We start from the raw sequence: 14,147 nt of genomic DNA, 5'->3' as shown, positions 1-14,147 counted from the left end.
GGGCCACCAGAGCACAGTTCAGAAAAATAGTATGAAGGCTATTTCTAATTGTTTGTTTGAAATACAGGGGACACTGCTCGCTGTCATATTTGTTTTCATCTTAAAGCATAAAACCTAGCATCCGGCTTACTTAATACAATAGTATGTGTCCATTTCAGGATGTTATATGTATAAAGTGTGTGATAATATTCATAAGTGTTTATCATCTTAATTTTATAACCATTTTGATTCACTTTAAAATTTTAAATAGTTTGGACTCAGATTTGAGGGGATACATCTGAAGTTATTAAGTAAGCTAAGGACTGCTATAGGCACTCTTGGTGTGCTAGATCACCACTGCAAACAATTCATTGCAAGCAAAGTGGACACCGAGTTGCAACTACAAGATTTACTCTTCAATGATTGATGGCTTCCACACCTGGGCTGTGACTCCAACTTTCTTTGCTGAAAACTTTGGCCTTGGAGCAGTAAACAAAGAGGATGTGATTGATTCTTGCTTAGAAAATGAGGGGTGACCACTAGGCTCATAGGACTCATTTATTGGAGTGGATGTATTCGACTGGAACCATGGTTGTGAACTGTAGGTTGGTACGGAGTACACTGAAGATGCTTGGACATTAGCAGAAGAACCAGCACTGAGTGGTCTTGAAGGCAGAGCATGTTTTGAGGCAGACACTGAGTCGAACTTTGTAGACTGCTTAGTAGCTAGGCTTTCCTTAGTAGCAGAAGGAGGTTGAAAAGTAAATAAAGATGCATTAAGTTGATATGGCTGATGCTTCATAACATCCAAAGCACTGAGAGCTTTCTTAGGTTTTCTTTTGGTAGTTTTGGTAACTGCAGGTGATTTAGATTGGGGTTTAGTAGCAGCAAGTGGATAGGAGGGGGACTGGATGGGATTGTAAGCAACGGGTGGAGGTGCTCGAACATTAGATGAATACTTCCAAGAAGCTGGTAAAGATGGAGTTGGAGATGAGGCCCGTGCCATATGTGCCTGCACAGTTTCTGAGTCTACCACATACTTCTCCATTCGAGATTGCCTTTTGGCAAATAACTGTGCTCCTTTTCCACTAAAAGCTGGTGGCATCTCAAAGGCTGGCCCCATTCCTCCAGCAAATGCAACATTTCCTATTGGTGTGGTAGGTGTTGTTTTGGGTGTATAATTTTGATTTGATACTGCTGTTTGAGGCCCTTTAAAAGGACCAGCTATGTTAAGAGTACTTGGAGGTAAGACATGAGGAGCAGGTTGTCTTACTTTGATTGGTGCAGGAACTGCAGCTTGGGGTGAGTTTGGAGTTGGGAAGGCAGGAGGCTGGGTAGAAGCCACAGCTGGAGGTGACCAGACTGGTGAAATGGGAGTGGCAGCAGTAGGAGAGACTTTGACTGAGGGCTTTGGAGCAACAGGAGGAGGGGTCTTTTGTTTTGATGCTTGGATCTGCATGAAATTACAAGCCTCTGCTCCCAAACTAAGGTAGTCTTCTTCAGGTCCCGATTCAAATCCAGTTCCAGTACCTCGTTTGCCTTCTGTATTCTGTACAAGGGACAATAGGGCAGGGTTAGGACTCACTTTGGGAGGTTCTTTGAAAGTAAACATAGGCTTTGCAGTGCTTCTTTTCTTTGCCTCTTGTAGTATCCCAGTTCTTTTGGCCGGCACTGCAATTCTTTCATCTCTGGATGCTATCTGCTCTGTTGGTGACCAAATAGCTGGCTGAGCTCTGCTGGCCACTGGACTCAATACTGCTCTATATGAGGCTTGAGGTGGTGGGCTAATTGAGGAATAGAAAGGTGGTGGTGGTAAATCTGAGAGAGGGCTAGTCAAATTTCTTGTTGGTGAAAATGGTGCTGCTGCTTGATTCGATATACCAGGAAAAGGTTTAGCTGTTCTGTTTAAAGGTGCTGATTTATGGGCGTCAGAAGACTGAAAGGAGATGTTTGTCTCAGATGCTCCCCCAATGCCATTTTGTTGTACCATTTTGCCATGACTGTGGCTCACTTCTATGTAACTTTTGCTCACACAGCTCTGCATTTTTGACGTTTCTTCCTCTTTTGCCTGATAGGATGAGGAGCTCACTTGTCTGAAGCTCTCTTTTGGGGTGGCTTCTCTTTGTTCCTCTGCATGCATTCTGTGTGACTTCACCTCTTCTTGCTCGGCTGTGATTTCATCCATTCTCTGCCGTCTCTTGGCAAACATGAGGGCCCCCTTGCCCTTGGTCTCTGGCAACATCTGCATCTCGTCTCCACCTTTTAGTTTCTTTTCAATCCCAAGCAGACCAGTGTCCCAATCAAATGTCACAATCTGGCCTTCGTGGTCAATGTCAGAGAAGAAATCTTCATCTATTTCTGACTCACTTGTTCCAAATAAAGTTACCTCAAAAGTGTTTTCTTTGTCACCTTCTTCACCTTCCCCTTCTTCACCCTCGTCGTCTTCACGTTCTAGTTCCCCAGTGCCGTAGCTGACTAAAGTGTATTTCCTGGCTCTTTGGCGACGCTTCTTGAACATCAACACCCCCTTGGAATTGGGATTGGGAGCTGCCGTCAGCAGCAGAGCAATGCTTTTACATTTAGATTTGGCTTCTTTCACCTGCTTCTCTGACAGACTCTCACTCCGCCGGAGCCCTGGGAAGGATCAAAAGATATAATTAGAGAAATACACTCCACAGAAGTATGTGAAGGTGTCTGACTACAAGCAATGCAACATCTATCTGGAATACCACTTCCTAAATGTGCTCCTCTCCAGAACATAATATTTCTTTTCTTTAATACTGGGATCCTACCTGGCAGCAGGACTGAGTTCATATCCATAGTTTACATGTATTTCTATGTGTGTTTGTAATATAATATATATAAATCTATAGGGAAGGCATTAAAATTAAAATATTTTCCCACAGTAACTACTGTGGCACAAATTCCATAGCAATAATTCTTCTTTGTGAGACATGCCTCAAAGTTTAAAGACCACACAGTTTTCTATAGGACTTTCCTAGTTCAACTTACAAGAACTTTTATGTCACATATCTTTCTATCATTAAACACATACATTATATTCTATTATGCATATAAAATCTGTCCTATATGCACTATATATAGAAATGTATTATATGTATAATATTACAAACTCACATAAAAATACATCAAAGAATCCTGTGGCACCTTATAGACTAACAGACGTTTTGCAGCATGAGCTTTCGTGGGTGAATACCCACTTCTTCAGATGCATCTATAAGGTGCCACAGGATTCTTTGCTGCTTTTACAGATCCAGACTAACACGGCTATCCCTCTGATACATAAAAATACATATAAACTATGGATATGAATTCAGTCCTGTTGCATTGAAGTCAGTGGTAGTTTGGCCATTGTGTTCAATGCAAACAGATTTAAGCCCTTTAAAAGGAAGAAGTGCTTTCCTAAAAAGTAATTCATAATAAAAATAATAGAAAATGGACTGAAAAAAGAATAGATTGTTTGTTTATAGTAAAAATGTATTTAAAATACATTAACAGGGCTAATTGTGTAGGATATAACATTTCCAGAATATTTCTTTAAAACATGTAGCAAGGACAGCAAATTCCTACAATAAATGCTATTCTGGAACTAGTTCAGGTAGCCATAACTAACTCCTAAAGAGTATTCAATAGTATAGTATAGTTCCATGTATCTGTTAATGCATAAATTAATGGTCTTAATACTTTATATAGACTGCAGTTGGCCTCATTACATTCTCTCCTTATTTTTTTAAACGAGTGTGCGATCCTGCTCCGTTTAAAATTAATGATCATATTCCAATTAACTTCAAAGCGAACAAAATGGATTGCTGGTGTATTATTCATGGTAGGGAAGTAGAATAGTAAAACATTTTTACATCTGAAGCATTTTTAATGTACATGTAATAACCTCATTAAATAAATGTACGTAAAGCATTTTATAATTAATGATCCTTTCAGTCATGTCAGGGAAAAAAAAAGGAACCTGATCCTTCTCTTGCTGAAGACAAATGTAGTTTTGCCATTATATTAGGTGAGAGCATGACTAGACCCATGGTTTTTCACCAAAAACTATAAAAGATGATAGAACGTGGGTCCAACCCAGCAAAACTTCCACAGGGCTAAATCCTGAAATCCTCGGCTCAATCCTTAGTCAGGCAAAACTTTTAGTGAAGTTACCAGGGGAATTTGTCAGAGCGGGGGCTGTAGAGCCAGAACCATTTGTTTGAAGATGAGGGTAGTTGCTATAGTATCTAAGCAGTATGGACCCGATTCTGCAGATCTAACTCACGAGTAATCCTTACTCATGCAAGCAGTTCTATTGTCTTCAAATGAGGCTACTCTCATCAGCTCAAACTACACTTGTGGGAAAGGATTTGCACCTATGATTTTATGGCAAGGAATAATTTAAAATATTCTCTTAGCAAATATTTTTACAGCTTGTTTACATCTGGTTTAACCTATAGATTCAAAAGAAGGCTTAAATGAAGAAAAATTGCCTGCTCGATTAAATTTAATCAGATTGCTATTTGCAGGGATATATCTCTGCTAAAGAGATCAAAAGTTGCAATGCTTTATCTGTTCTAGTTTAGAATCTTAAACACCATATAATGGCTGTTTGCTTCACAAAACAAACATGTTTTATATGCACCATACTTGCTGCTTCAAGCAAATATCTTATGTATCTATATATGTCAACGGTACCTAGAGCCTTAGATAAGCTCTTTAAAATGTTTTTATCATTCAATCAATATCTACCTATGTATAACTAATGTTTATTCTTCAGGTACAGTTGATTTAAAATGTAAAATCCTGCCAATTGATAATAATTCAGATATTATATGGGAAGGGAAAAAGGCAAAAAAATTGTCCTAAACAGAACAAATTTAATGTAAGTACATTTTGTTGCACATGATAATTCATTCTGTATTAAATAGGATTTGCCTCAGACTTACCCCTATCTTATTAGACAGCCAGTGCATTACAGGACTGACAGACACTGTTCTACAGTTGCTGCTAGCGTCACTGCCAAAATGCAATGCATGTGCACTCTTCTTTAATACTCCATTTAATATGCCATAAATATGTGGATTACATACAGATACTTAAAGCGTAAGTAACGGCTTAACCCACATGCCAATAAGGATGCAAATGGTTATCATTCTAAAAATATGCTTACAGAGGAATTAGCAATGGGTTAGGAGACTTGTTCCAACACTGCATATAAAATAACTCATTGCTACAGTATATCATTGCACACATTCAAGCACCTTTGCCATACTGTGATTAAATCCCTGAACAGGATGCTTGACATTGTTGGAAAAGAACAAACAAGCATTAGAAATTATCTAAATACATAAATATGTGTATATATATAAATATTTTTAAAACAGCATTGGATTCAATCACATTTTCAGTTTGTTTTCAGTTAAACTCCTTAGATAGGTTTTGAGGCTCACCTCTGGGTATGGAAGGCAGAAGAAATAGTAAGTTCACTTTACAGTCCAGAGAAGACTTACAAAACTCAAAGGATCATATAACTAGCCAGTAATACACATGCTGGTGTCTGTCAAACTGACTTCTGCAGGCATCATCAAGCTTTCCTACTAGCCTTCTTTATTCATATCTACTTTTAACAGCAGTGGCATAGCTTTGATTTTTAACGATGCAGTTTTTGCTATAAATGGAGAAATCCAGAACACCCAACTACGTTCAAGAGATGACCTTGCTTATTTGGTTAACATTCTACAAATCGTCCTTGTAATGTAAGTTAGAAGCCTTGCACAATTTACCTCTCTTTGTGCAACTAAAAGTACTTGAATTTCCAAAGTGAGGTGTCACATTTTAAAATTAGTAGTCTTTAAAATAAAGTAAAGTAGTCTACTACAGCAATGTTATACGGTACTGTGAAAGCATGGTTAAATACCTGGCCTGTCACCTTTTGTAATTTTGTTGTTTTAAAAAGACACATGAATTTTGAATAGAAATATCAATTTAAAAACAGAGAGAGAGAGAGGTTAGAACACTTGAGAAGAATCTCTTTAAAATATTTACAAATGCAGGCACTGTTCTGAAAAGTTGTTTCAAGTTACAAAATTTACCCTCAAGTCAATGCAAATGATTTAGATGTGACATACTTGCGTGCCTTGCCCTGTGCTTGTGAGGTCTGCTGTGATCTCTTTCCGAGTGCTGGTCGTCTTCTCCCTGCTCTGTGCCTTCTGATGAGATTCCAAAGGAGACTACAGAAGGAGGTGCTTCTGACTGCCCTCCTTCCACTTGAGAATCAACACACCCCTTTTCAGCTAGAGACCTGGACACTTCCTTCTCCCTGTCAGAGCAATCTAGGATCACTTCCACTATGGGGAGAGATGGATTGCCTGCCTCTGCTCCTTGGATCACCTTGACCTCTTTGCCACTTGCAATCTGGAATGTTTTGCTTGACCACTGGACAGTGGCCTCTTTTTCACCCAGGGGGACTGCAGTTATCGGGCTAGTCCCATCTTCTTGCACACTGGGTCCAGCTTCTGAAGGGGTACACTTTTCAGCTCCCAGGAGACTAACAGTAGGAACACTGGTGCCCTTGTGCCTGTCCTGCGAGAGGGACAACTGCAGCTCAACCACTGTGTCTGGCCTTCTTTCTTTTGTCTTCTCTTTGAAAGCAGCCTCATCTGTCAAGAGTATTCTAGAGGTTTCTATCACTTTAGGCGTAATTTTGTGGCATTGTATTGTCTCCTTTTCTTCTTTTGTCCCAGAAAAGTCTAAGTCACTTTCCTCTGCTCCATGGGGAGCTTCATTGTGTATCTCTGTGATGTAGAATTCCCTCTGGGGCATTTCCGTGGCTGTTCTGATTTGCAGTGTGGTACTCTCCCTATACTCCTCATTTTTTATGTTATCATGGTTTCTGGTTTCGGTTTCTGGACTCAAGCTTTCGTGTAGTCCATTGGATGATCTGCACATATATATATATACACACACACACAAAAATAATAACACAAGAACATAAGCTGTTGTAAGTACAACTGCAAAAGAGATTTTCATGCTTAAATGAAAGTACATATTGTGTTTTCCTCCTAAAAATTATCTGCTAGTAGATCCATTTACATAACAGAATTTCCCAAACATTTTAAATACAAAGGTCTTTGTACCCCTCCTAACCACCTGCAGTAGCATTAGGATATAAGAGGAGCTATATTACTGCAGTAAGCTTTTATTCTGACTACGATTCTGATAGTTATTCTTAAATCCTTGACCTATCCCATTCCTAAATTGTATACACTGCTTTACAAAAACATGTAATGTTTCCAGACAAACACTTGAGTCATCTCAGAGTTCTAGGGTTTATACTTCCTATTTTATCTTTGAATTAAAACAATGGCTTTGCACTAAAAGGAGAAATTTTAATCCATTTTACCTCCATGATTATTATTGCTCTTATTTGTATTCTGTCAGTGCCCAAAATGTGCTAGGTGCTGTCCTCTCACGCAGATCCCTGCCCCAATGAATTTACTATCCAAGAAGGCAAGTCACATATAAAGGGCAGGGAGAGAGTGATAATTACATAAAATACTTGTTTTAAAGAGAATTCCTTGTTTAAAAGTATCATCATCCCTCTGTGTCATTAAATGACTATACTTTAAGGGCCCAATCCTGTGATGTATTCCCTGTGAAGTGCTCAGTGCCTTTAACTCCCACTGAAGACAATGCAAGCTGAGGGTGCTCAGTACATCACTGGATCAGTCTATATATTTTAAAATGGGAGTTTTCCCGATTGGTGAATCTTGCTTTAGCTCCTTTAACCCTACATGTCAGACTATATCTTCATTTTTCTATTTATTCCTCTCTTCCCTCTCCCCCCCTCTGTTTTATAGGTTCCCTTAAAAGTATTATGAATTTTACTGTAACCTCCAGTTCCCCTTTCAGTGCTGTAGGCCTCAATGGCATATTATTAGTTTCAGCAGAAAATATTTCAGTGCAGTCTGACACAGTGACATATTATTCATTTTTACATTTGGCTGTAATGTAGCAAAACTTTTCGGTAATTAATAGACGCATTAGGTGCCCTCAATAAACTACAAAGCATCAAGTACTATAAGAGGAGTTTGAAATCAAAAGCAGGTTCCTGGTATTCTAAAACTATTGGATCACACTTGAAATAAAGGCCAGAAATAGCAACAGAAAATGACTAGGTAAATCTGTCACTGTAATGAAGATGCCTCAATATAACTCACATTTATAGCCTCTCAGCATACTGATGGCATCAGACTGGATTTGCCTCAAATAGGAAACAGTGTATAACATCTATTAAACCACATATGGGGCTACATAAGGGTCAGACAGATTTTCATTTAGGAAGCCCTGGGTCTCTCTCTGGATTCCATCATGTTTTGCTATTTGGACAATCAGTTGTGTGGCTGCTGACTGCAGAAAAAATTGTATGAATCCATAAACATTTCCTTGTAGGAGATAAAACTGGGTGTGGGCCAACTAACTTTTAGCCTTTATTGGTAGCTCTGTGTGTGTGTGTGTGTGTGTGTGTGTGTGTGTGTGAGAGAGAGAGAGAGAGATTTCCACCTTAAAAGGCCCTCACTACTTATGGATATACTTATACTGTTTATAGACATTGATGTGTGTCCAGTGGTACAGTACTGTATCTGGTCTCTTTTGTTTTATTTTTCATTCTATTTTGTCAGATTCATTTTTTTTAGGTCTGCTCAGTTTACTGGAAGATTTGCAAAACCTCTGTGTACCCAGACACTTGTGGTATAATTGCAGGAAGGAGGTAGAGCTGCGTGGAGGGGACGCACCATGGTCCAAAATGGTGTTTACAGACTGAATGTCACAGTTCAGTTTGCTATGCACTGAGCATGAGCCAATCTTTTTACTTTCATGGAAATATTTCATGCTTCCCCCCGCCCCCAGGAACTCTCTCCCTAGTCCCCAGGTCCTCACATTCTCAACATCCACTGGGAGCTTTCTATTCATCCTTGAGTGCTTCAGGGGAGGCTAGTGGCTCTCTTCCCACTCCCACTGCTTCCTTGATACCTCCCTCTAGAGCAGGGGTCCCCAACGCGGTACCCCTGGGCGCCATGGCGCCCGCGGGGGCATCTAAATGTGCCCGCGTACTGGCCGGCGGACGAGCATCCACCGAAATGTTGCCAAAATTCGATGGCATCACCACCGAAATACCACCGAATTTCGGCGGCATTTCGGCAGATGCTCGACCGCCGCCGTGGTCCTTCGTCTGGTGGGTGCCAGACGAAAAAGGTTGGGGACCACTGCACTAGAGGCTTTCTGGAAAGTCAGTAAGACATTCCCTCCATATAGTCTCTTTAGGGTAGTTACCAAGCAGGGCCTTTCCCCCTCCCTTGCAACCAATCCCAAGGATTTTGCAGGGGAGCACGGGGAGGTAGCCTGACTCCAGTGCAGAGAGCAGCAAGAAAGCTTCCTCTAACCTTCCATCTAACCAGCAAAGAACCAGGAGCATTTGAAGACTTAGGGTGGGATTTTTAAAAACTCTAAGGCTAGGTCTACACTGGGGGGAGTCGACCTAAGATACACAACTTCAGCTACGCGAATAGCAAGTCGACTGCTGACGCTCCCCCATTGATTCCGCTTCTGCCTTTTGCCACGGTGGAGTTCCGGAGTCAACGGCAGAGCGATCGAGGATCGATTTTATTGCATCTACACTAGCCGCGATAAATTGATCCCTGATAGATTGATCACTACCCGCCGATCTGGCGGGTAGTGTAGACGTAACCTAAGTGTTGGACTAACTCTGCTCCCATTTAAATCAATGGAAAAACCTCTCACTACTTCAGTCGAAGCTGAATTAGGCTAATACTGAATGCTTTGGAAATCCCATTCTGATTGTAGCAACCAGGTATCAGTCAAAGGCTTCCTAGCAAGCGCACAATAGTAAGTGAGGCTTCCCTACTCATACCTGCAAAATTAAAAGGTTAATGATATTGGGATGCAAAGATCATCCAAGGAATATATCACGGCCCTTTAAACCTAACCCCACCATACCTATCATCTCATTCACTATTGAAATTTCAACTCCTGTCTCCACTTGGCCCATGATGCCAGCCTCTATTATTCATTTGTTAAATTTTCAAACAAGCACCATTGTGCTTTCTCCCATGCTGCCCATCCCATTTGGGGGGAGCTCCCTGTAAGCATCCCCAAAGCTGCCTCATTATCCACCTTCAAATCCCACCTCAAAACTCCGCCATGGTGCCTACAAAAACTTGAGTGCAATTAGGTCACTGTTGCACTGTGACCACTGCTTTTCATGCTGACCAATATTGTCTCATTGTTTCCTTGTACTGCTCCATCTGTCTGTATCCATCTGTTCTTTCTCGTCTTCTACTTGGATTGTAAGCTCTGGAGGGAAGGGACTGTCTTTTTGTTCTTTGATTGTACAGCACCTTGTATAATGGGGTCCTGGTCCATGACTTGGGCTCCTAGCGGCGATGGTAATACAAATAATTAATATTAATAACTAATAAATTAGGCACCATTTTTTGTTAAAATGTATACTCTTCTCTTAATGCTTAGTTAAGAGCTGTCTGCAGCCGAAGATGAAGGGTTTGCTTTTCCATTGCTCTGTGATGATGTTAGGTCACATCTTGGTAGTTTCAGAAGAACCTTGAGGGGCCAGTCAGCCAGCATCTCCAAAGATTCCCAAAAGGGAACCACAGAGGAGGTGGCAGCAGACTGGGAATTACAGAGGAGGCGTCAGGGGAGAGAGGAGTTCATCAGTTTCCTTTCTCCTGCCCATGAAAATACCAACAGTGAACAGTACAAGGAGGGAGACTTTTAAATGGAAGAGACGGTGGCTGAATGGCTGAGGACACAAAGTTCAGAGATTGCACCAGTAACTGAATTTCCTCTGAATAGTCTGTGCAATTCTTAAAGGAAGGTCTGTTGCTGGAAAACTGTCAGCTCCTCATGATGCCTGGAAGCCCCGGGGTTTCATCCCACTAAACAGTGTAATACTCCCAAATTATTTTTTGGTTTTGATTTTTAATCTGTTTTATGCATTCAGACAGGACCAACAAAGTGGAATGGAAGTTTTGCTATTGTCTTCAGTGGAGCCAGGATGTGGCCCCCTGGTGCATTTAAAATCTCAATTACCAGCAACAGCTATGACTGGAAATATCTGAAGTTATTTGTGCAGCTGCAAAAAGTGCAGAAAGTCAGCGATAGAGGTTATTTCTGAAAGTCTAGTTTTACCAGTCATCTTCATGAAGTAAAAGAATAACAATGCTGATATCACACAGGGAACTCAAATGAAGGATTAGATTTTTATCTGTAAGTGTCACTAAACTTCAATTTCAACATATGCACACAGACAAAAAATATTTCCATCAATAATAATCAAAATTTAAGATAGGCAAAGTAAGAAAAAATGCTGCTTGAGACCTTATTAGAGTTTGATTTAAGGATATTTACTTTGTATATTTTGTACACGTGATGTGGACAATTAGTGTTTTAATGGTTATAAAGCTTTAACATTTTGAATCTCGCAGTTTACTATCATTAAATAATTATTATCTGACCCTCCCCATACTGCAACTGCAAAATTTCCCACAACTGCAAAATTCAAAAGTTAAAAAATGCTTAAAACCTATTTGTGAAAAAAGCCGATAAATGTGAAAACTGAAATCTATAAAAATAAAAAAGCTTAAAAATAAACATCTATATTATCTATCGACATTTAAAATAATAAAATCAAATTCTGCAGCCCTAGATATATTTATTTATCTTAGTTAGGAATAAGAGTTACACCACAGTAGGTGAGCTGGAGTCCTCAGTTGTCACTATTCCAGTGACTTCATCAAGCTGAGAACATTAGTCAGCCCACAGAAACAAGCAAACATAAAGCATTCAAACCCAACTCCTATTATATATTAGATTAATACAACTCAGTGACTGTCTCCCTCTCAGGGCAAATCACACTTTTACCCTACTAGATACATTGGAACCGTCGTACTGTACAGCTGTGGAAGTCCCCAGAGGAACTCTGTCTTACTCATTCAGATGTCCCCTGCGAGCTACGGGGGTGTACATGCTGAAACAGGAACTCTCCCGCCTTTCACAGGATGCTGCTCTGTTAGTATTCAGGAAGCCTGGACATAACCATCCTCACCTTTCTGGTCCCCTTTAGGAGTGCTAAAATTGGAGGGGACATTAGTTGAGAGCACTGGCCGTGTTCCCTGCCCCTATTGTGGCTGGCCTCTGCATAGGAGGAAGGGTCCTTGGGTTGTTTCCTTTTCTTATCCACATAGAATTTATATTATATATTAGAGGGGTAGCAAAACTGAATGCAAGACTCAGAGATATTTATTCTCCTTTATAAAACACTATCACCAATCTACAGATGGAGAAACTGAGTCATAGAGAGGTTAAGCAACTTGCTAATGGTCACATAGTCAATCAGAAACAGAAATGGAAGTCATGTCTCCAGACTCTGGTCCCTGTTCTGACCACTCTCAGGAAACTCCTTGTCATGTCATCGTGCCCTTGTCATGCACCGTGCCCTTGTCATGTATACAATCTTTGCTCTGCTTATGCCTCATTCAACATGCCTCTCTTGCATCACTCCTACACGTTCATATTCCTTCCTTTCCACTCCCTAAGCTTAAAATTCCCTCTCACCCTTATATATACCAGATCATCCTTATGACATCCCTACTGAAAACACATTTCTTTTGTAAAGGCAGTCACTGGTAAGCCATAATGCATGCACCAAAGAGCTGCGGTCTTTAAATGGAGAGGAAGGTTGGTCCGATGGTTAGGGCACCTGCCTGGGACATGGGACAGACGGGTGCAATTCCCTGTTCTGCCACACATCTTAGGCAAGTCACTTAGTCACTATGTGCCTCAATAACCTGTCTGTGAAATGGGAGTAATAGTACTTCCATATCTCAGAGAGGTCAACACTCCTGTGAAGATAAGTCCATTAAAGATTCTGAGGCACTCAGATGCTATGGTGATGGGGGGGCATATAAGTAGCATAGATAGATAAAACTGTACCATAAGGAGATAGTACCCTGAATTGATGCATCTTATGTATCTGAACTGTGCTGTCTGAACTATCAAGTGGGTGCTTTGTGGCCAGGAACTGTCTTCCTTTACATGTGTACAGTGGCAAGGTGCTGGTGATAAATACGTAAATAATAATATTACTATATATTGGAAATTCACAGTACGTCTATAAAATGGACATCCATGCACCACCATGTTTTTCCAGTACGTTTAGGGAGCAGAATGTATGCCAAAGCATTCTGAACATTCCTTTACCTCTTGATAAGCAGCTGGAGGGCATCAGTCAGACCTTCCATAAGATTGATAACTTCAGAATAGGTTAAGTCTGCACAGGACTTGCCATTGATAGACACCACCTCATCCCCCTCACACAGTCCAGCCTTGGATGCTTTGCTCTTGCTGCGAACCTGAGATGAGTTAAAAGTAAATGAAATTCAGAATTGTATAATTAGAGCTAATTTGAAAACTGCAACTCCATCCCCACATTCTCAGTAGAAAAAAATGGGTTCATGTATATACTTATTTATAGTACAGTAATACTGGGGAATCCAAATCAAGGATCAAGCCCTATTAAGCTAGGTATTGTACTGGCAAATAACAAAAGACAAATCTGCCCCAGCGAGTTTACAATCTCGGTATCAAACAGAATGCAAAAGGCAGATGAAACAGACCAAAAGAGTGGCGAAGGCATGGAAGGATGAGATAACACTACAAAGAACAGAGTTCAGCAGAAAAGCAAAAGATTTAGCTCACCACTCAGCTGGCTAATGAGAGACTACCAGGAGTTTGTGTAGATAGCCCAGTAAAATGAGGACCTGACATCCTCTTAGAAACCTAGGCCAAGTTTTCAAAAATGAGTCCCTAAAGTAAGGCTCCCTGAGGCATATTTGCATGCCATTTGGCTTCAATGGGAGCTACGGCTGCTCAGCACCTCAGACAATGGAAGAAACACTTTTATTTAGGTGACTAACTATAGGCACCTCACTCTGGAAAAAAATTGTCCTCAGTTCAGATTTAGTTATCTTAATTAAGTGCCCTGATTTTCAAAAGTGCTGAAGTTAATGGGTGCCACTGGAGGCTCAACACCTTTGATAGTCAGGGCATCTATTTAGGTGCCC

General features: G+C 40.6%; 1 protein-coding gene across 2 annotated transcripts in view; it reads right to left on the bottom strand.

The window, feature by feature from the left end:
• Positions 1-14,147, bottom strand: part of SYNPO2 (synaptopodin 2) — a 121,570-nt gene that overhangs the window by 24,253 nt on the left and 83,170 nt on the right. The window contains exons 1-4 of one of the 2 annotated variants that reach the window (XM_045018232.1): positions 13,783-13,817; positions 13,285-13,436; positions 6,117-6,928; positions 419-2,613 (exon numbers count right to left, since the gene is read on the bottom strand). In XM_045018232.1, the coding sequence (XP_044874167.1) occupies positions 419-2,613; positions 6,117-6,928; positions 13,285-13,325 (3,048 nt within the window). In that variant the 5' untranslated portion in view covers positions 13,326-13,436; positions 13,783-13,817. Of the gene's footprint in view, positions 1-418; positions 2,614-6,116; positions 6,929-13,284; positions 13,437-13,782; positions 13,818-14,147 lie in introns of those variants that run through there. The other variant, XM_045018231.1, reaches the window with a different exon arrangement.

Source organism: Mauremys mutica, chromosome 5 (assembly GCF_020497125.1).
Source record: "Mauremys mutica isolate MM-2020 ecotype Southern chromosome 5, ASM2049712v1, whole genome shotgun sequence".
Lineage (NCBI taxonomy): Eukaryota > Metazoa > Chordata > Testudines > Geoemydidae > Mauremys > Mauremys mutica.
This window is presented reverse-complemented; position numbering and strand designations above follow the sequence as displayed.